Below are 22,685 nucleotides of genomic sequence, written 5' to 3'. Positions count from 1 at the left end.
AATTACACGAAAAAGTTCAAGCTTGTATCTACAGCAGATTTTGAGAAAAGGTACATCGAAAATGGCCAATTTAACATTGTCAGTATAGGGGTTTCTGATACCCCTTAAGAACACTCAAACCTGGATTTTTCGCAAATTTTTTAACGATAAATCTCTGATAACGTTCAGTCACGTCGAGTCCTCATTTTCGGACAACCACTTCTTACTTTAGTTTGGATCCAATTTTCTTCTTTAAAGCATTTCATCACATACTGTACCGTAGAATAGGATAAATTTACTAGTTTAGCGATATCCCAAATCAAAGTTCCCTATGAATGCTAAACGATGTTTCCTTACGACTATGAACCATTTTAAACATTAAATAAAATACAGAGAAGCAAGCAAACGAAATATACAGCTAAATAATTTCTTAAAGGACACCAAAATGAAAAAAATAATTAAAAAGGACTTGTAGACGATAATTTTATTTATAAAATTTTGCGAAAATACATTTTTAGTTTTAGAAAAATAAATAAGTCAGTATTTAAAATTAAAAAGTTTGGTTTTATTCAAAATCTCATGGACACAACATGGAAAAATCTGATTTGAACAGGACATGACATCCTGGTACGGCCTATTAAGTTATGCACATTTTTGCTGCATTTCATTTAAACATACCTCCTCGAATTTCATTACAGATGTATATCTCATGCAATTAATTCAGTTCTCAATTCGGCGCAAAGTAAACTTCATAACAAATAAAAAATTTTCATTAAACATTGTAAAACACAGAAAAACATAAAACACCAAATACAGTATAAAAAAAGGAATTTCTGCACTTAAAAATTAGAGTTTCTACGCAAAAACAATCAATTGGGCCAGCGGGCAAGAAGGCAAACATTTTGGTGCGCAAACCTGAAAGTTTACTTTTGGTATCAAACGGCAAAAAAGGCATTAAAAGTTACAGAAACTGACATAATTCACTATTCAACTGAGTTTCAAATTAAAACAAATTGCGGTTCGTTAGGCTTAACTCGCCACTTTTAAATGTTCATAATTCTACAACTATAGCATGCAGATTAACTAAAGAAAAAAAAAACCCTAACCGGAACATAAAAACTACAAAATTCATAATTCAATCACTTTTAGAGCAAAACGTGTACAATTTACCAACATATAAGAATAAAAAATCTAAACTGGCTGAGCCAGGCAACAGCAAGGGGAATATATATATATATATATAATATATCAAGCAAGGTAAAACATCTTGCGCAATATGCTGAAGCAAGGTAGTAATTACAATTTTGAAAAACTAATTTTGGTTTAGAAAACATCTTGCGCAATATGCTGCAAAATAAGTAAAATATAAAATATATATATATATGATATATATGATAGGTTCAGCCGATTGCAACGAAAAAGGGAGGTGCACAACTGCATGCTATTGCAGCGCCATATACAAAATTTCAAAGCTCTACGGCTATTCGTTCTTGAATTATACGAGATACATACGTACACGTACGTACGTACAGATGTCCAGAAAAAAACTCTCTGCTAAATCCATTTTAAACCAAGTTTACAATCCTTTTTGGCATCCTTTATTTTGTCCGTACATAAAGGTATTATACAAAAACATGGTGCAAATCGTTTGGAGAGTGGTTGAAATGGATATTTTCTTTGAAATATTATACTCGAAATTTTTCGCGATTGCAATAATTCTTTTACTTCGTACAAGGAAGTAAAAATATTGGGATTTATATTAGAATTTAATTCCTCATTACAATGCTTTTTCTACAAATTCTTAAAGCTTACGAACACTTTTAGAAGCCATTTTATGTATTGCGTGAAAATATTCTGCAGAAGTTATTTCCTTGATATAAATACCAAGTATGTGATTGTTATAGCATAAATTGTTTCAAATCATTCATCTTTTAAAAAGCTCAACAGCGAAAAAGTAATGTGAATTGAAATATAATATTAAATTTAATAGATGGATATATGAAATAACTAACAAAAATATTCTCTGAAATTAATCCGTGTTTTTAAAATACCGTCTCTGTTTGCAACTCATAGTGTTTTATAAAGTATAATTTATCTCCGAGTAGCTGATTTTCTTCCATACAAAATAAATAAATTTATAGAATTAAATATAGATTTTAGATTTTATGTACTTTCGTAGTGTTATGTATTGTTTTATATATTTATTAGTATATTTTTGTAATTTTACCAATTATTTGTTAAACAGAATTCTTGGCGATCTGTTTTGTTCATATTTGCCTATTTCTTATATTACATTGCAGATTAAGTCTTTCTTAATCGTTTGACTTCTGATTTATAGAGCTAGCTCAAATAGAACCAGGCATATGAGCAGAAAATCTTTTATTCTAAAATTCAATTAAAATTCTTCTCCAGTTAATTTATTGTTATGTGTAGTTTATCTTGCCAACATTTAGGATCATAATATAAAAAATTGTGTGAAAATAGTTAATTATTTCCCATCATACGCACTGTGGTTTGAAGATATAAAAAATAGTGATAGCGATAAGGATAAATTCGATACATCCATTGTACGGCTGCATGATTACATTTGGATTTCTTAACGGAGTTTACACATATTTTATTATTCAGTTTTGCACATTTAGAAGCTCTTTTAGTTTTTAATAGTATGAATGTTAAAAATTGTTCCTTATAATGACTAAAAGAAGCACTAATATTGCCTACTAACACGAGTTTATGTTTCGTAGCAGCTAGAATAAATATGTTATTAGTTCACTGACGGCGAAATTTAATTAAAGGAGCATCTCATTTTATAGTTTCACGTTACTGCTTGTATCAATTTATGGTTAATTAAATGCAGTTTTTAAGTCGATAATTAAAAAAGTCAATTACTGTCATTTTTAAACCGGGAAATAAAGTAATAAAAACTCACTACATATCTTTTAATTCACGTAGTTCAAGATTTGTTTTTAAATCACTAAAATTAATGCTGTTATAAAATTTCGAAACCTGTACTTCATTAATATAAATTCAAACTAGTTTTAATGAATATATGTGCAGATCAATATTCTACTTAAGCAGAATTCGGGATTTAAGTGATTTTTAACATGATATAAGATTTTACCCTTAAAAAATCAATTTCGCTTCTCTTTTATTTTATGCATATTAGTAATGATAAGCTTAAAAATTTTAATTTGATTTAATTTGTTTCGAGAGTTAACGTTTTCCGAAAATTATAGAAGCGTACTTCTTTTTATTATAATTTTCATCTTGTAACGTAATGTTTAATTTGAAATCCTGAAATTTTCATATAATTGTTCAAAAAATATGATTTTTCATTATATTTTTGTTTAAAGTGAACAAAATTTCAGATTTCCCTCCAGTAAAAGTAAATTAAAAAACACAAACGTAAAATATGAATATTAACAAAATTATCAGTAATAAAGGTAATTGTTTCAAATCACTCATCTTTTACAAAGCTCAACAGAGAAAAAGTAATGTGAATTGAAATATAATATTAAGTTTAAAAAAGTTTATCAAGTTTAAAAATCATCCTTTTTCACAAATTTCACTCTGAAAATTAAATGATGAAGTGATAAAGATTTTGTATAAAATATGAATAAGATACTAACTTTGAAAATATTATTGAAACGGAAATTTATTGATAAATCAGAATTACTGTATAATCAGATGGTAATGAAGTACTGCCTGTATAAGCAATATGCAAAGAAATGCATTTCCCGCGAATGCAGCAGAAATGGTAAATGCTTTATGGGTTATTGCATTATGGGTTATTATAGGGCAGCAGAAATGGTAAATGCATTATGGGTTAAACTGTATATTGTTTGAATACAGAACGAAAATATTTAAATGGTTATAAAAATACGATGGGCTACGGGAAGTAAAAATGCGAGAAATAAATTAGAAATTTTCAAATCATAATAAATACTTTAAGTGCTTAAAATAAAAGTAATCTAATATTGATTTGTTACTTACAACTTAAATTAAATACATGAAAGCATAGCATTAGACAAAACAACAAGCTTGAATTTGGCGTAGAGTGCAACTGAAATTTCGATCGGCGCGAAACATTGTTTCTCTGAAGTTTATTTTTTTCTCTAATAATTTTAAGCTTAACTTTGACACGTATCTCTTGATAATAAAATATATTCATTAAATTTCAAATAATCAATGTAAACAAAATAAAAGTTTCAAATCGCATTAGCTTGAAACGAAGTACTACAAACAAATTGTAGCTATGGGTAGGTATGTATGCACATATTTCAATGTAGCAGGTAGAATAAATATGCCGAAAACATCACTGCAAAAACATTGCGGACGAAAACGTCGCGAAGAAAACAACCCAAGGCTAAAACGTCGTGGTACAAAACATCCTGGTAGAAAATAAAGCAAAGAGAAAACATCGCAGTTCTAAAATATCGTGGTACAAAATATCGTCGTCGAAAATAAAGCGGTTCAAAAACTTCATAGTTTAAAAGCAACGTCGTCAAAAATAAAGCGCCTACAAAGCATCGCATGACGATAACATCGCAAACATGAGTTTTTCAGGCTTTAATAATTGTAAATGGCTATTCGCATAACGATTTGTGAGCGCAAGATGAAAAGAAGGATAATTTTTACTTTAATATTTTTATTAACTAATAAATTTAAAAAAAAAACAGAAAAAGAGATTTAAACAAAACAAGAAATAATTTTCATTATATTTATTTGCATTGTAGATTTATTTGAATGTAGGATTTTGGAGCCCTTTCGTAACAAAACCGAAGTTTGCTTCCTGTGTTTTGTTTAGATGGGCATGTTATTATATTTTGAAGAAAAGTTAGGAGTTCAAAGGTGAAAGACGTTCGTAGAATGTTCAGTTGCAAGGTGTGCAAACTTGAAATATTTCAAATAGCACAGTAATTAGAAAACCAATGAAATTCAACCGATTTCTCGATAGAGTTGGATATAGATTTTGTTTAGTTAACAATTCTAAATGTATATATATATATGTATGTATAGGAATGGTAAAAAAGTAAGATTTATTTCAAACAACATTCTAAATCGAAATATAGTTTTAACTGAGTCATTTTGCCTTCGAATGGAATGATAATGTTACATATCCCATGAGTAGTCTTAATGAATATTCAGGTGTCTTTCAGCACTTTTAGTTATTACTTAGAAATTTAAAAATGGTACCTGGGATATATGCGTGACATTTTATAGAGGTGCTGTCGGCAGTAAATTTCTTTTAATGGATGTTAATGCATTACGTCATCGAGCGATACGCATTTCAGAAATGCAGCTTACATTTAAGAGAAACGCTTCCTGCCAGACATCTTTGAGCTTTGAAAAATGCGCGAAATACCACATTACGTATTCTTGTATATTTGGCAGAAATGTGGACAACTAACGCCATCTGCTAGCCCACATGTAAATAAACAGTTAAACATCACAGAAAAGCCGAAAGGAAACCTTGAACGGGGAAAGAGCGGGTTGCACAGTTAAATAGGACGGCAAAAATTCATCCCCGGAGAAATCGTGGGTTGCGCAAATTTTGCTACTTCTACGTTGCCCGTGGAAATCGCGGGATGCTCAGCGAGAGGGTTAAGAATATCAGCATGTCTTGTATACAGGTTTTATCTACTACAGGTAGATGTACAAATTATGTTGGATATGATATTGATTAAAATATTCCATGAAATATGATACTCTGTAATAATGCTATTTGCCTTCGAAAGATAGTTAAATGTTAACCTTATTTAAATATTTCACTTTTTAATGTGAACTTATATATTTATATTCATTATTAGAGTATTTCATGTTTATCTGACAGGAAGCCGACATAGCTATTGGTGATCTGACTATCACGTATGATCGTCAGGCTGCTGTTGAGTTCACAATGCCTTTCATGAATCTTGGAATCAGCATTCTCTTTAAGAAGCCCGAAAAGCAGGCTCCACCCATGTTCTCCTTCTTGAAGCCCCTGTCTTTAGAAGTTTGGTTTTATATGGGAACAGCATATCTTGGCGTCAGTCTCTTCCTTTTTATTTTAGCTAGACTCAGCCCTTATGAATGGATTAATCCTCATCCATGTGACAGTGATAATGATGTGGTCGAAAACCAGTTCACTCTTCTCAATAGCCTGTGGTTCACCATTGGATCCATCATGCAACAGGGCTCTGATATACTTCCGAGGTTAGTTATAATGTTCTATGAATTAATATATACTTGTTAAGTGTTAATACTTTTAGTATTTTAATAGCATTTTTAGCACAGGTAACGCGTATTTTATGTACATTATTTCTCATACCTAATCATTCTGAAACGTGACTAAGTGTTGATTCTCCATTAACAAAGTTACTTATAATTAATAAGAGATTTATTCTGATATTTTCAAAAATGTCTGTCAAATACTGTCAAAATAAAATTGGAAAGCCGTTTCGTTTAAGTTTATAATCTTTTAAAATCAGCTGCATGATATAAATATTTTCCAAGTTATATCTCAATTTTATTTCACATAGCGCACGAAAGATTTTATTTGCAATTTTGATTTGGTTATCATTTAATAATATGTAATCTGCCCTATTATTTCCTTTATTACAATTAAATATCTTAATTAAATACTAAGCAAATACTAGGCTAATTAAGAAAGAAAATTTTGAATCTTTAAAGTCGTTTTCTGTTTACAGTCGATACTAAAAGTACTTATAAATGGTTATAAAAATGCTATTGAAATTTCTCAGATTTATAGTAATTTCCGGTTTAAAAACTATTTGAAAATTACAAATATATATATAATTTGTGTAATAGTGTTATACTAGATTGTTAATATTTTTTATAAATACTGTTATATATTGAAAAACAAATTATGTGGTTTCCAGTTTTTCATTTCTAATAAATATTAGATAATACATTTTCAAAATGCCGATTACTTTTGCTTTCTGATCCATAATACTCGAGTTAATGATTTGAGCCAGTCGCTTTATTAAAAAGCCTAGTTTTAATTCTGAGTGAGTTCGAAACAAACACAAATTAAACAAGAAGCAGAAAAATGTATTTGTAAAAAGAGACATTCAGAAACGGAATCCTATAAGAGTGAGTAAAACTTTAGTATCGTTAATTATCTGTTATAACTTAGTGCTTTTGATCACATCTCAAAATATATGTGAAGAATAAATCTTTCGCAAAACATTTGTCCTTTATCACATGATGAGAAACGGCAAACATAGCGGAATAAAAAGATTAAAAAGGAAAACAAATGGTGCATAATTATTGTGGATATGAAATTTTGATTCTGATAGCTGAATCGTTGAAAGAGTAATGACCTGCAATGTTTTGTGGAACGTAAAGAAACTGAATGTTTTTCTTTCAATATGTATTAGGAAATTGTCAGAAATATTTCGTTTATGGGGAATGGGGGGGGGGCGCTTTCATTAAGACGTTCTCTATGCTTTTGTTTTTTATTCCTACTCCTTCTCAAGAGTTTTGTCCTGTTCCTTTCTAATCCTTTCACGACATTTCTTATTAAGCTGCCTCATTAAAATCTGTAGATATGATTGTTAAAAGCCTATAAGAATAAATTTTATAGGAATTAAGAAAGGAGGAAATTGTAGCGTTATCTGTGCCAAAAGTATATTGTTGTAACTAGTGGCTGTTTTTAACTATTGTGTATTTTCACGCCATTTACATTTTCATTTTTTTAAGTATTTGATTCTATATTTTGCAATTATTATTATTATAATTTCTTGTTTTACATATTATTCACTCATAAGCACACCACAATCATATCAAGGGTGCATTCATGGTTTTTAATTCACTGTAGTTGTAGAGTCATTAGGTTATTCTTTTTAAACAGAACGCTTAGAAAGTGAGCAATACTCTCACCAGGACACGAATCTGGACCTCTCGAATACGTGTTGAGTGTGCAACCGTTACACCACGAAGACATGCATGAAGAAGAGAGAAAATACCCCCTTTTAAAGGGCGACTTGGGATTAGAGGACCCAAACGCCAAATTCTGATGATGACAAATTATTTCCCACCACCTTGTTTTTGGTTCGGGCGTCACTGTAAAGTCCTTAGATTATTTTTTAAGCAGAGTCTTGAAAAATAAGCAATTCCCTCTTCGCGACTCGAACCTCTACCTCTTGAAGACGCGCCGACTACATATACACGCTACCTTGAATACACTCTACCTTGAATACACACTACCTTTACAACACAAAGGCATGCTGGAAGGAGGGAGAAAATACCTTACGTAGTTGCCAGATTTATTCAGTAAAATCGCAGAAATACCCTACCTAGAGACAATAATTAATTTACTGAAAAGATATTTCAGCCAAAGAAGCTTTCAGATAACTTCAGATAAGACCGCAGTAGGACAATTAAATGGGACGTTAAAATCAAAAATATAAACATTCTGAATTTCCTTAAAATGGAAGGTTGGTGGCGCATATTGAAGCTAAAGGATGTTAGGAAAGGAATTTCTCTGAAGGCAAATCACCTTCTATATTAATTTAAATCTTGGAGACCTTTCTTTTTACTGAACAAGTAAGCACACCTTTTAACGAGAATATTATTGGGTTTCACTTCTCTGCGAATAGAAGATCATTGATTTCAGCTGTGGGAATGGTTCAGCTTATCTGTCACTCTCCTATGAAGAAATTTCCTCTGCAACGTCCTTTTGCTGCTGTTATTTGTTGAGGTTTGGAAGCTGTTCCATTGTCAGCTCAGTTCTGTGATTGCTCACTAACTCTTTGCCATCCTCCTTGCTGATCATCAAACCTATGATTTTCCCCAAAGATATGATGTCAGAAATAACCGATAATCCTCAAGGCTTTCAAAGCCCCTTGCGAAAATTCTTTCTAGCCAGAGAATTTTCCAGGCAGAGTTCTTTGTTATCAAAGGCGCTTTTTCCATGCCTTATCTGTGCTTCTTGGACGATTGAGAATATCGTATTGATCTTCTAGAGCTGCCCGAAGAGTAATTCTATTGCGTTTGTAATTTCATAACATCTGTTCTACATAGCCTTGGTGTACACTATTTGACGTTCAAGGTCACTTGCCTATCCATGGGCTGAATAAGAAAAGCTCTAAATATTCTATTTTTATGAAGCATTATTCGCCCACCAACTCATGTTATAAGACTGAATGATGTACAGCTGCATTGTTCCTGACAAGATGAGCCTTCATCGGGAGACTATTCTTATCACCATATGACTTTACTGAAGCAGCAAATTCGTCGTTTGCCCATTCTGTGAAAAGCTGACTAAATAACTCTTGTTGCCACTTCGTTCTCCACATAACAATAGGTTTGCATTTAGTGATGCTGTTGCTGTGTGTGTGTTACTTGATTATTCTGTGAATGGTACACGAGGTGAGGCCTTTATCTTCTAAAAAGAAATATTTAAACATAGATGCTTCAGATATTTTTTATCTAATGAATTTTCTGTTACAAATTTAAAATATGAGCATTATGTTTTCAATTTAAATAAAAAATAGAAATAAAATGATAGACTAAAATTACACCATAATAAATCTTCTTTTCTTGAGAAGCTTCTTTCCTTGAGGCAAAGTTATTATCTCTTAAATTCAAATCGTGACATAGCAGCATTTAAATGTCTCTGAAAGTCACTCTTTTATAAGTGTTAATGCATCGGACAATCAGATTCTTTATCCTGAAATAAACAGACACCATTAAATGAGAACACCTAAGCTTGATACATCGTCCTAAGAAACTGTCTCGTAATAATGTTATATCTCTAAGAAATGTAATAACTTATTGCACTAATCCTCTATACGGAAGATATTGTTTGTTTCCCATTATAACATAAGAGATGTATTTTCTCTATGACTGAATGTGTCAGTTTATTTTTTCTTTCGCTGAAAATATGCCAAAAAGTGGCAATGAGATTATTTAAGTCATACAACTCATACACACAAATCAATCAATAAATAAAAAGTGAAGAACAAAATGCAGACCAATTGGTAATATTATGGCTTGCCGATAATTTAAGAGATAATATAATGGATGTATATATGGGATGTTTTAGTAAAGGTAGACGGACAACAGTCTTTCAAGAAGATTAGGGTGAAGAATGTCACCTTTTATATAAAAATAAAAATATACTGGATCTATATCTAGAACCAGATTATAATAATTACAATAGCTTATATATTCTTTTAGATGAAAGCAAACATAAAATGAAGTTTAATAAAGTCCAAAATTTTAAAATGAACTTCATTCTTAGAAACAATTGACGGCATTTATATGAGAACAGTGTGATTTTTAAAAGCATAAAGGTATGATTTCATATTTCGTAATTTTAAAAGTTTATTCACCATTTTTCAATTCTATAACGTTATGAAGCTTGTTAATATGTAACTGGCAGTGTAAATATATAGTTTGCTGTTACGGAAGTGAGTTTTGAAAAATAAACCGAGCAGATGATTTTATTTAATATATATGTTACCGGCAAAGTATGAAACGCAGACATTCTATAAAATGTCGGACGTTTGTAGGCTAAGTATGAAATATGAGAATTATTACTTTCGCTAGACATTGTATATAATACCTAGGTATTCTATAGAATGACAAATGCTTAAGTATTTAGGTTAAGTATGAAAAAGTTCCTAATAAGGATATTATATAAATGACGCGATTTCCTCAAAAATAAAAATGTTATTCTCAAAAAATAATGAGAGTGTCATTAAAAAATTTATTCAAAATACGTAAAAAAATGAAAATTGTACAAAACAAACTTATGCCTTTCTTATTAATGGTAAAAAAAAAAAATTCATATATAAAGAAAGAAATTAAAATTAACCTACTTGTTACAACATGATAGCCTTGAATGTCATTTTGAACTATATTTAATTATATTTTTCATGCAAAGACATTTCATAATTTTGGCACTTGGTTTTACACATACTATAAAGTATTTCTCCCACTTCCCTCGCGTGCCTTCGTGGTGTAACGGTAGCATACTGGGCCAGTATTCCAGAGGTCCGTGGTTCGATTCCCGGCGAAGGCGGTTGCATATTTTTCATCTTTTCTGCTTCCAATTAATCCAATGACTCTACAATACATTTGACGAATCCTTGGCCGCTTCCACTGGACCGAGCGACTAACCGAAGAGGGATTTCGTGGTCAGGGAATAACTTCAATTCTAAGCAAGTTCTTAGGGTATAATGTGAATTACCGAGAGCGCATATATTTGTTTTAAAATTCCTTCAAAAATTCCAAGTCGGTAGAAACCATCCTCTGTCACCACTACCAATATATTGCGCGAATCACCTCGTCCCTTGTCAACGTCAGGAATAGGAACCAACACAATAGTTCCCAAAGAAGCAGTGGGAATTTTTTTTTTTTCGGAATTCATTTTCATTTGTTTTGTTTGTATTTCCAGATTGATTTTAGACTTTATTTTATCTTCAACAGATTTTCAGTTTCGAAGCAAAGGACGAACAAAATATCCATTTCATCATCTTTATTAGCAAGGCCACAGAACGTATGGATTTTTTATGACACTTTTCGCATGCAAGTGCATCACATGTTTCCTTTAAACGCACACAAATATCAGAAACAGAAATCCCTTCGGTAAGCATGTCTCCATCGTATTGGTTTAATCCACTATGGACCATAATCTCATCCATGTTTTTGGAAACAGGCTATTTTTCTTGCATGATCTGATTAGTGTCACCTTTTCCATTGTTTTTACTCTTTCTATTTCTTTTCCAGCTGCTGCTCTATATTTATATACGAATCAGAGATTTTTTTCATACTTTGTCGGTTTCTCATTTGGCATTCTGTAAAATGGCTAGGAAAGTGGGAAATATGAATCATTTTATACATTTCCGGCTAGTTTTAGGCATTGTATGCAATGCCTAGGCCTTCCATTGAATACCAGATTTAAGACTTCGCTGTAACATGTAGAAGTCTAAAAAACTTTATAAACTTTTGATCATGTTATGTTGTCGTATTTCCTCGTCTCATTTTCTCCTTTTCTTCTCTAAATTTACCTTTTGAAAGTCTAAAACAGAAAGCTTCCCAAATATGCTACTTCTAAGGGGAGTATAAAGGAACAATGTACACAATAAAAATGCTTATATGCCTAAATGTGCCAATATTCCTGCTGTTATTATTTTCATATTCTACACTGCTACTTACACTGCATTCAGTGTGAAAGCAACATTTCTTGTTAAGCTACGGAATTGAAACCTGGGAATGTGATTATTAAAAGCCTATACGGATAAATTTAATAGGAAATAAAGAAAGGAGAAAATTATAGAGTTATCGATGCATAAAGGTACCGTGTTGTAATTAGCGGCTGAGTTTAATTATTTTACAATTCTTCTTATTATTATTTATTGTTTTATGTATATATACACAGGTATGAACATTGTAATCATATCAATGGTGCATTTATGGTTCATTTGATTCACTGTTGTCACTAGATATATTCAGTAGACAAGCAAACACAAGTTACCCAGGGGAATAATTGATTTACTGAAAAGCCATCTCAGCTCACTGGAGTTTTCTTCATTAATTTGAAGCCATTTCTTAACTTCCGGAAGTTTAGTTTCGAAATTATTTGTTTCATTTAACGAGAATACATTATTGAAAAGAGAATTTTATGTGAAGATGTCTAGCATCATTAGGATTTTTTGAAGCAGGAAACGAAAATTTGAGAAATGTGCTCGCCGGGACTCGAATCTGGACCTCTCGAACACGCGCCGATTGTGCTAATCGTTACACCAGGGAGGCATGCAGAAATGGCGGAGAAAATACCTTATATACTTGTGAACTTAGATGCGACCCAAACAAGATCATAAGGTCTATTTTTAGACCAAGTGAATCGGGTCATATTACTCTCATTAGTATCATTTGTAACTTATGGACTCCTTCTTTTAAAGGTCGACTGGGGATTAGGGAATCCAGTTGCCAAATCCTGGTGGTGAAGAATCATCATCCACCTTCATTTTTTTAGTTCGGGCGCTACTGTAGTGAAATTGGGATTTTTTTTTTTTTTTTTTTTTTTTTTTTTGTTGTTGTTGTCGCTGTTGTAGAAAATACGAAAAATGAGCGGTGCCTTCGCTGGAACTCAAGCGTGAACCTCTCGAATATACGCCCAGAGTGCCTATTATTACACCACGAAGGCATGCTGGAAAGAGAGAAAAAATACCTCATAGATGCTTTATTTTTATTATCCGAGCTCACTGAAAATTATAAATTGCTGTTAATCGTAAAATGTAATATGCATCGTGATGTAGTGTAGCATAATTAGAGACTGTTAACCATGCAGTTTTGTAAAAGTTTGCCATGCACCGTCTGTCCGAAAAGTTCCAAAACTGGATATGAAAACAAAAGAAAACTTAAAATGAATATTTTAATGTTTCAGGTATTCTATATAGTTTCACACCGCTTGAGTACAAAGCAAGGAACATTCTTACAAAATGTCCCCGTTTGGGATTTTATTTAACTTGCCCGTCGCCATAGCGTTGATCCTTCATGTGAAGTTTGATTTTCGGATAAAAATTAATAAAATAAATAAATTAAATTTAAAAAAATTCACTCGGCGAAAAATCGAGTGGTTGAGAACTGCCCATGTTTTTCTTTAGAAATTGCAGCACAACTCCAGCGGTTGTCTTGTACCAAGAAGAAATCCCTTTTCTTTCATCGTTCCAGAAGAACCCGCTGAAACCTCTTTCAAAATGCATCCATAAACCTGTTAATACAGCACTGAAGTCGCTTATGTGTGAGCAAGGAAATCTATCTCGGATAGGCGATGTATAGTTGAAAATTTGTTTTCAGTTTCAGGTATTCATAATTACCACAGACATTTCCTATCATCATGATCACTAATGGCAAAAACTGAATTAAAAACCTGTGGTAACTTATCTTTTTAGTGAACATTCTTTAATATAAATGCAATTACTCATAGTTAACACTGAATCATTTTCGGGTAGATTTTGATCTATTATTAAGAAAATTTCATGTATTCATTTCTTTTGTTATTTAGGGCAGTTTCAACAAGGATTGTTGCCAGCAGTTGGTGGTTCTTTACACTTATCATGATTTCATCATACACAGCTAACTTGGCTGCTTTCCTAACCGCTCAAAGAATGAGCTCTCCCATTGAAAGTGCAGCTGATCTTGCCAAGCAAACAACTATTCAGTACGGATGCATGAATGGGGGATCTACTCAGAAATTTTTCAAAGTGAGTCATAATTTTGAGGATGTTGAAGTAAGTCATACCGGTTCGGCGTCTGAGGAAAGTGGAGTCCCGAATTTTTAAATTCTTCAGTCTCCGAATGGATAAAAATTACTTTAAAAGCAATTATTTTACCGCATAATGTAACCAAGTAAAATGTAAAAATAATACTTTTTCGTATTGTTATTCAGCTAATATGATTAAAAAATTCATTAAAATAAAAGAACATTCATTGTTCGAAGAATATAATTTCATGCTGTGTTTCATAATACTACATTTCCTGAATAATTGCATGAAAGAAATTTTCCCTGCTCTCAAATAAACTCTACGTATGTTTTTAGGTGTAACAATCCTAGAATAGTTCCAGTTTCTTAGTGAGGACGAACCTCATTAATCCTGACTGACAACGCCTATTTTTTCTTCATAATGAGAGGTATTAAGAAAGCTTCTAAATTAGCATCCGGAATAAATTAATTTTCGTATTGCATAAAATTATATTCAGAAACCCCTGTATTAAATTAATAAACCAGTTGTTATATGAAAAAAAATACCTTTATATCCGCATGCTCAGTATGTAACCGTAAAAGCGCATACGTTAACGTAGTATAAACCTCGTAAATTGAGCGTTCATGTAACGGGAAGTTTATACTTATTCTGAAGATCTACAAATTTATAATGTCCTTAACCGTTTCAACAAATATTTAAAAAAATACGAATATTCATTTATATTATTTGTTTATTTTGTTCACCTATAAAAATTTTTCAAATCACTATATAATTTCCTCCCATATATTAAACACCATTGAAAAATATTAGCCTCATGTTTTTTTTTTTTTCTTTTATATATATATATATATATATATATATAAATTATTAAAGTAATTGGTATTTAGATAAAATATCAGAATTAAACTTCCAATTTCGCAGAATTGTTATTAAAATAATTAGTGTATGGTATTAAAATTCTATTGAAAAACACTTTTTTATGCATACTCTTCCTTTTTCTAGTTTAGCGAGGAGGGGGGAATCGTAAAAGGAAGAAGAAAAAAAAAAGTATTTTTTTTGCAAACAATTATTCATATATATGCGCAGGAGTCTTGCCCATCTTTTATTTCTGCAAACGTTTGATCGTAAATATATACATACAACTAAGCAATTGTTTAGAATGACATAAATACCATGATTCGGCGTTTTTCAATTTAGAAAATTAATTTTGCAAAATATAAGAATAAATACCAATTACTTTAATCATTTTTATACGTCCCATGGTATTTATACTTGAACTTCGGAAATATTATACACATTAGAAAGCATAAAATACCAAATATTTCATTTCCATTGCCAAAATGTTACCAATATATCCATTTCTAAACATTTTTTACAGAGAAAGAAAATCGTATTTTTTTACCTTTCTTGAGGACTCTATTATAAAAACCTTACGATAAATCGTGTTTTTTTTTTTCTATTTAAGATCATTCAGTGATATTCCTTTGTAAATTCAGTTTATAATATTAAAAAAAAAACTTTGTTAGGTTTTTTTAGAAGATACTCTTTCACTGAAAGATTTATCAATAATGTAGGTTTCTCAAAACACTTTGGAACAAATAGGGATATGGGGTCCTAGTGGAATGGCCGCCATGATCACTTGACATAAACCTATTTTATTGTTTTCTTCTGGATATTCTGAAATCCAAATATGTATAAATTGAATTAATAAGTGGTATATACCTTCTCAATCGAATCTTAACCATGACTGCATGTGTAAAATCAATCATATTAAGATAGTTCAAGATCATTTTATTTTATGGTCCCAGTTATGTGTAGCAACTGAAAGAAGCCATTTCATGCAACTGTTGCACAGAAATCATTAATTTAGTGAAAGTGTTTTTCTAATGATGGTATTGTGATGTCACGCTTATCCATTAGTGATCGTAATCACATTATATGTCGGCACCTGTTTGTTTGTAGAGATGGGAGATTTCGCGGTAAACAGACTCGATGCCTGTCAGGAATTTTTGAAATTTCTTTATATTTCTCGGCTTTATTAACTCTTCAGCGAGCCAGTTCCAAGGATAAATTCTTAGAGGAATACCGTGGATGTGGACTGGGTAGGGGCGTAATCAATATTTTCTGGAAGAAAATAGTGTAACTGTAGAGACGTAGGATTTCTGATTTGTCATATTCATATAGAGCCGACACATTTAGCAGACATCACGTTTAACAAAAATACGTGAAAGTGTTTCTGTAAACTGTCTCCATATTTATCCGAAAACTATTTAACTTTTCTATTAATTACAATGTTTTGTCCCAAGGGGCTTTGTCCCTGAAAGACCTTTGTTTTCGTTTTGCGATTTTGCGTTGAATCACTATAAATGTCTGTTTAACTTTTCAAACTATTACCACTAAATGTTAGAGTCTTGCATTATATTTGAAGAAATTAAATAATGAAAAATCTGCATAAAGGCATGTCTATTTCTAGCATTGTGATAAAACAACGGTACATAGAGCCATCGAATTTTGAATGACGTAAGCGTATATGGAATACCAAATTTGGAATTTGTTTTATTATCGCTTTCTTATTTTGTAAAACTTTAACAATTGTTGAGTAACAAACTCAACGATTTAAAAAAGAGCAATGGCAACATTCTACGGCGGAGGCAAAAACCTTTTTATCTCCAGCGGGCGCGGAATTGTGTATCAGAAATTCTAAAGATATGCTCATTTTAAAATTATTTTTCGAAATTGCTACGGAACTCAATTTTATGATTTAAGTGCAAAGAATGTGATATTTAATAAATAAAGGTAACGCACAAAACGTTAAAAAACGCCCCTTTGGACGTAATTTAAAATCTGAAACCTTTCAGATTTTTTTGAGGGGATGGGTTGTATAGAACTTTTTTTTTTTTTTTTTGAGTCTGCGTAAGTTAACTTTGCCACCTATAAATAATAAGCTTTTTCTGTTTTTAAAGATCCCATCTCGGATATTAATACTTGTAGAATTTTAGCATATCATGTCAGTGTGATACGACATATATCGGCCAAATTTGAAGAGCGTTGGAATTTCTTGTCAGGAAACATGAATAGCATGTTCCAAAGTTAGAATTAAACAGATTTTTGACAGTTAAGCATAGTTAGATACTAAACCATAATTTTGACTTTAGATCAGGAATCATTATTATCTCATTGATCAGGAATCATAATTAAGTTTCTTCATTCAGTAAATTGTATTTCTTTGAACCCGTTCGTGGTAATAAAAATTTTTCTTCTTTAGTTAATTTTCCAATATACTTTTCCACGCTTTCAAAATTTTAATGGCTCTGCTTTTCGCCATTTCGTCAACATATCACGCTACATTCGCTTTCTCTTTGCTTCATTGTTTTCCATAAGAAATTAGTTTGCTTCTGATAATTATGATAATTATTTAAAAAGGCCAAGAGGCGTATCAGTGTAACAGCAAGGTCAGAAACGAAACGTGCGCTGGCTAGCGAAAACGCGCTGTGCATAAACTCCAAGATTGACCCGTTTAAATACTTACTTCACTTAATTTTAAATTTTTATCCTGGAGAGAAAATGCGAGAGGAAGTTGAAGAGTTCAGGAAAGTTAGCAAAAATTTGACTAATACGTTATTTGTGAACTAAAGGAAACCTTACAACACTGTAACCCGTGTCACTTTATTAAACATGATGTAAAATTATTGAGGCTGTAAAATCGTTGACGATAAAATCACATGAATACGTAGATCAAAATATTCCTTTTTATATCCATATTTAATATTTCTTTCTTTTCGTTCATATTAAACATGCATATGTCAATATCATTAGTTTTTTTTAGAAAAATATAAGATTTTAATAAAAGGCACCCCAGAGATGATCCTGAATTTTGCACAAATACAGATATGCCGATCTCTAGTATGATATCGAACTCCTACAATTCGTAATACTCATAAGCATTTATCTTGGCCTAGTCAGGATTTAAATGAGAATTCAACCGTAAAGATGATACATTCATCACTACACTCTAAGAGAAGTTGAAAAATATTTGCATGAGAAAATTTAAGGGTTCCAGGAAAATTGTAAAAAAAAAAAAAAAAAAAAAAACAAGCCTATGAAATAACCCCCTTTGCGCTCCATTTGGAGCAAAAATACAAACTCAAATTGTTATGTGTTCCTTAACGCACTGTTTTCTAATAGAAATAGACATGTCCTCCTCATTGTGCTAAAAATGTGTTCTAAAGAGCCCTTCTTTAGCATATGTCACTCTTATCACCGCATATCGTAAAAATCCGAAGCTGAGCAGTACAGACTGGAATTTGCACATTCACGTCATTTTCTTCCTTCACTGATTAAATAACATTCTCGAACAGAGTTTCTGTTAATCAAACACTCAAGAGGTAGACACATAGACATATCATAGAAGCTCGGCATACCTTGGACAGGAACACAACTCTCGGATAAGGGCACAATATCAAAAATAGAGTTTGCATATCTCCTGCGGCCGGGAATCAACACACTCATTTCCTTTTCCTTTATCATACACTGAATATCAGTTTCAAAATTAATCCAAGTACCTATTTGATTCAGTTGATTTTTTCCATGTTACTATAGTTATCAGTCTCTTCTTAGACATCAGTGTCAAAAACGAAATCTCACTATTCAGTCGATCCTCTGCATCTTGCAAATAACTCAGGTCATAATAGCATCAGTCTACTACATGTGTTCTATTCCTTCTTTTTCCGTCGTTTCTTCTTCATTTACTTTTTTCAGCCTTTTCATTTTTCTCCTATGTAAAACTTGACCTAATTATTAATTAAACTGACTTCTCACATGACTGCGCCTTACATCTTCTTACACCAATCACAGTCACCCTATTAGTTTTTTAAACCAGTTTCAAGCACACAGCTATTAAAATTATGCAACACATATTCCTTTGTTATCCCGAAAAAAGTGGCAAACGCATTTTAGTTTGTTCTCTTTCATACAGCGTGGACCGTAGTGCCCGACGAAATATCACTTAAAAAACATTAGGCCTCGTAGACAGTCTGTCTGCATTTTGTTTGCCTAGTAGTCAGAGGGCCATTTATGCAAAAAATTTCGTCTTTTTAAATAAAAGGATGTTTTAAAATAAATTATCTTATAAGGTATTTCTCCCGCCTTTCTAGCGTGCCTTCGTAGTGTAGTTGTTCTGCACGCTACGCCCGGTATTCCAGGGGCCCGTGGTTCGATTCCCGGCGAAGACGGTTCGTATTTTTTCCTCTCGCCGGCTTTTCCAATTAACCTAATGTCTTTACAATCACGCTTCTAATAATCTTTACAATCACGTAACTAATTTGTTTAATATGCAATTTAACTTCTTCTACTGTTTGTTTTTTAGGCTTTTTTGATAACTACGCACAAAAAGAAACCTTTTCTTTTAAAGAAGTGTCCTTTCATCTTAGCGAGCTGCCCGATGGCATTGAAACAGCTTGGCACATTAAAGCAACAGGCATCATTTCTCTGTGATATGGGCACAGAAGACGAAATAATCCTTCTTTACAATGCTTTCGTTTATTTATCATTTCCGACGCCTTTAACATCAAAATTACTTTCGATCCCTTTCTTGACACCCACACAGCTAGTATTCCCTGAAGTCATAATAAAACTAAAGTCTGAGTAAGGACTTTTGTGGTCTCTGTGTGCATATATTTACATGTCTACAAATATTTCAGTCAAACATTATTTTGAATCTTAGACATTCATTCCAGACTGCTGTTATTAAAATGTGAATGTGATATATTTTCCAGATGAACGAATTTCTTTCATTATGCATGTGAATATTTTAATAATTTTTAGGCAATGTTTAATATGCTGGGCGCTCAAATATATTTCAGAAAGGAATTATTTGAAGACTATATTCGCGGGGCATAAACTAATTATATCTTAGTTTTAATGCATTTGCTAATCAGAATTTAATGTTCGTATTCATACTATTTATCAATTTTTTACTTCTTTAGGAATCTAACTATCCTATCTATAAACGAATGTGGTCTTTTATGGAGTCACAAAGACCTTCCGTTTTTGTCGACAGCAATGACAAAGGAATAGAAAGAGTCAGAATGGGCAACTACGCTTTCTTAATGGAATCTACTAGCATCCAATACGAAACAGAACGAAGCTGTGATCTTACACAAGTTGGGGGAGAACTAGATTCAAAAGGGTATGGAATTGCAACACGACCTGGTAAGAATATATGTTATTTAATTAAATATCGTTTAAATCCTTGCGCAATAAATGTCATAATTATTTTTACTAACATTAAAAATACAGCTGTTGTTTTAAAATTTCGTAAATTTTTCGAGAATTATTTTTCCTTAATATAACTAATTAATTTTTATTAGATTATGTATGTTTAAAACAACCGTTCCTAAAGCCAGAAGAATTCCGATTATGGCCTAACACTTTGAAGTAATCATTTATAAATTTCAAATGTAAAATATTTGCTAAGCAAAAGCCATGTAACACATAAGTTAAAAAAAAGAATCTGAATTTAGTATGCAGATTGCAGTTAATTACATTAAACAGATTTAAACTTCAGTAACGTAGGACTCTTAACTTTAATAATTAATCCAACAGAAGTTAAATCATGTCCAGAGCTTTATAAGGCTTGAAACATTAAGTTTTATACTCGGTGCGAAGTGTAGAGACAGATATTATTTTATTGCAAATTGATTATTATTATTTTATTGCAAATTGATTATTATTATTTTATTGCAAATTGAGCCCTTAGTTATGTGCTTAATAGCCATATTCAAATTGGTCTACCAGTAATGGGGCATTTCACTAGTCTGCAGTTTGAGACGCAATTCCCTGATTCAATTTACCGATTAAGTGCAGGAAGGCAGACAATGAACTGAGATACTGAGCAGTTCGACAGGGGTTGATGCTGTGTTCTTACACTACAGGTAATCTGAATGACGCAAACTCGCAAACTCTTCGCGTGGTGATGGAATCTATCAGTGGGTTTCCAGCTCGGTCCATACAAACCGATTTTAATTTTAAAATAAAATTTAAGTCGAATATATTTTATGTGTAAAATTTAAATTACTGTGATTCATTTTTAAATGAATATTATTTTCTTTGATCGCATCCCGGAATATTTTACAGTTTCTGTTAGTTTTAAAGGGAAGACTTAGCAATACTTCGCAGAATGCATTTTCGTCTTACCACTGCACTTGTTAACTGTGAAAATATCATACTGACTTATTCTGCTATAATAAGGAAATTTACTGTAAAAATTGCAATTTTCATGACTTTTACGAAGAATGAAATGGAAGTATAAAAATTGTGGAAAAAGTCATGCGTGATATATTAGTCAATACACAACTTGTGTGTCTGAACTAAACATCTTTTATTATTTTGCTCCAGCCTAGTCTACAGTAAAATGGTTATAATAGATTTACGGATGGATATTCTATTATTAAGATGACTGAGGATTTAGGTTATAATTTTGCAACATTAGCGAAATTTTCCTCCCATAATAATGACCTTTAAAACATTTACTTTAGGAACAAAGTATAAAACTAAAAACATGATTATTGATGGAGTGGATTATAAATCCTTACGCCATGACGGATCCAGAGTCACTTTTAATTTTTATTTACCGCCAACGGCAGAAGATTCCAAGTTCAAAACGTACTGGGAGGATAGAAAAGTCCCATGACCAGTCAAAGTAAAGGAAAACGTTAGGTTTTGTTAGTTTGTATAAGATTGATAGACTTTTCTGCAGGAGGTTTTCAGCAAGTATTATCACTGCGAGAATTTTGGTATTGCTGGTATTCAGTGTTTATACAGACAGTATTTACAAACCAACATATTTTTAGTCATCCTCTATTCTTATTATGCAAAAAATTGAGTAGTAATAGTAAGTGAAGAAAGTTGTTTTTGCAGGTTCTCCTTACAGAAGCCTTCTATCCAGTGGCATACTATGGCTTCAAGAAACTCAACAGCTACAGATAATGAGAGATAAATGGTGGAAAACCTCTACTCACTGTGCTGATGATGCTATATCTACTTCAGCAGAAATGGGCATACGTAATGTAGGAGGCGTGTTTATGGTGCTTGGTATTGGTTCCTGCCTCGGAGTTTTCATTGTTGTTATGGAATTTGCATGGAGAGCAAATAAAATGTTAGACAGAGTAAGAATCAGTTTTCTTATTTTTATGAACTGTGATATTCTTTACTGTTGATATATAAGAAACCAAAGGGAAAAATAACAGAGAGAGAAAATCCAATAATGTATTCCATAAGATGTTTGGAAAATTAAACCAATTTGGTCATTGTGAGGGAAATGGTGTTATACCTGTCTTAAGTTATTAACTCAGTTCTTTATAACGATTATTTTGCAACAGCTGTGACTTAAAATATAAAATTTGTTTCGACATAAGCCACCATATAGTATTTTGCATGATCGGCAATTTATTTTTTTACAGTGCCAACATGACGATTGAGATATTTGCC

At 31.8% G+C, this 22,685-nt stretch overlaps 1 protein-coding gene across 2 annotated transcripts in view; it reads left to right on the top strand.

Annotated features, from left to right (window-relative positions):
- The window catches only part of LOC118197433 (glutamate receptor ionotropic, kainate 2-like), a 482,153-nt gene that overhangs the window by 444,664 nt on the left and 14,804 nt on the right, over window positions 1–22,685 (top strand). For both annotated transcript variants that reach the window (XM_085810529.1, XM_085810530.1), the window contains 4 exons: window positions 5,813–6,174; window positions 14,000–14,198; window positions 20,183–20,408; window positions 22,116–22,363. In XM_085810529.1, the coding sequence (XP_085666655.1) occupies window positions 5,813–6,174; window positions 14,000–14,198; window positions 20,183–20,408; window positions 22,116–22,363 (1,035 nt within the window). The remainder of the gene's footprint in view (window positions 1–5,812; window positions 6,175–13,999; window positions 14,199–20,182; window positions 20,409–22,115; window positions 22,364–22,685) is intronic.

Source organism: Stegodyphus dumicola, chromosome 2 (genome assembly GCF_044657685.1).
Source record: "Stegodyphus dumicola isolate Sdum_Otavi_A_Nest chromosome 2, ASM4465768v1".
NCBI lineage: Eukaryota > Metazoa > Arthropoda > Arachnida > Araneae > Eresidae > Stegodyphus > Stegodyphus dumicola.
This window is presented reverse-complemented; position numbering and strand designations above follow the sequence as displayed.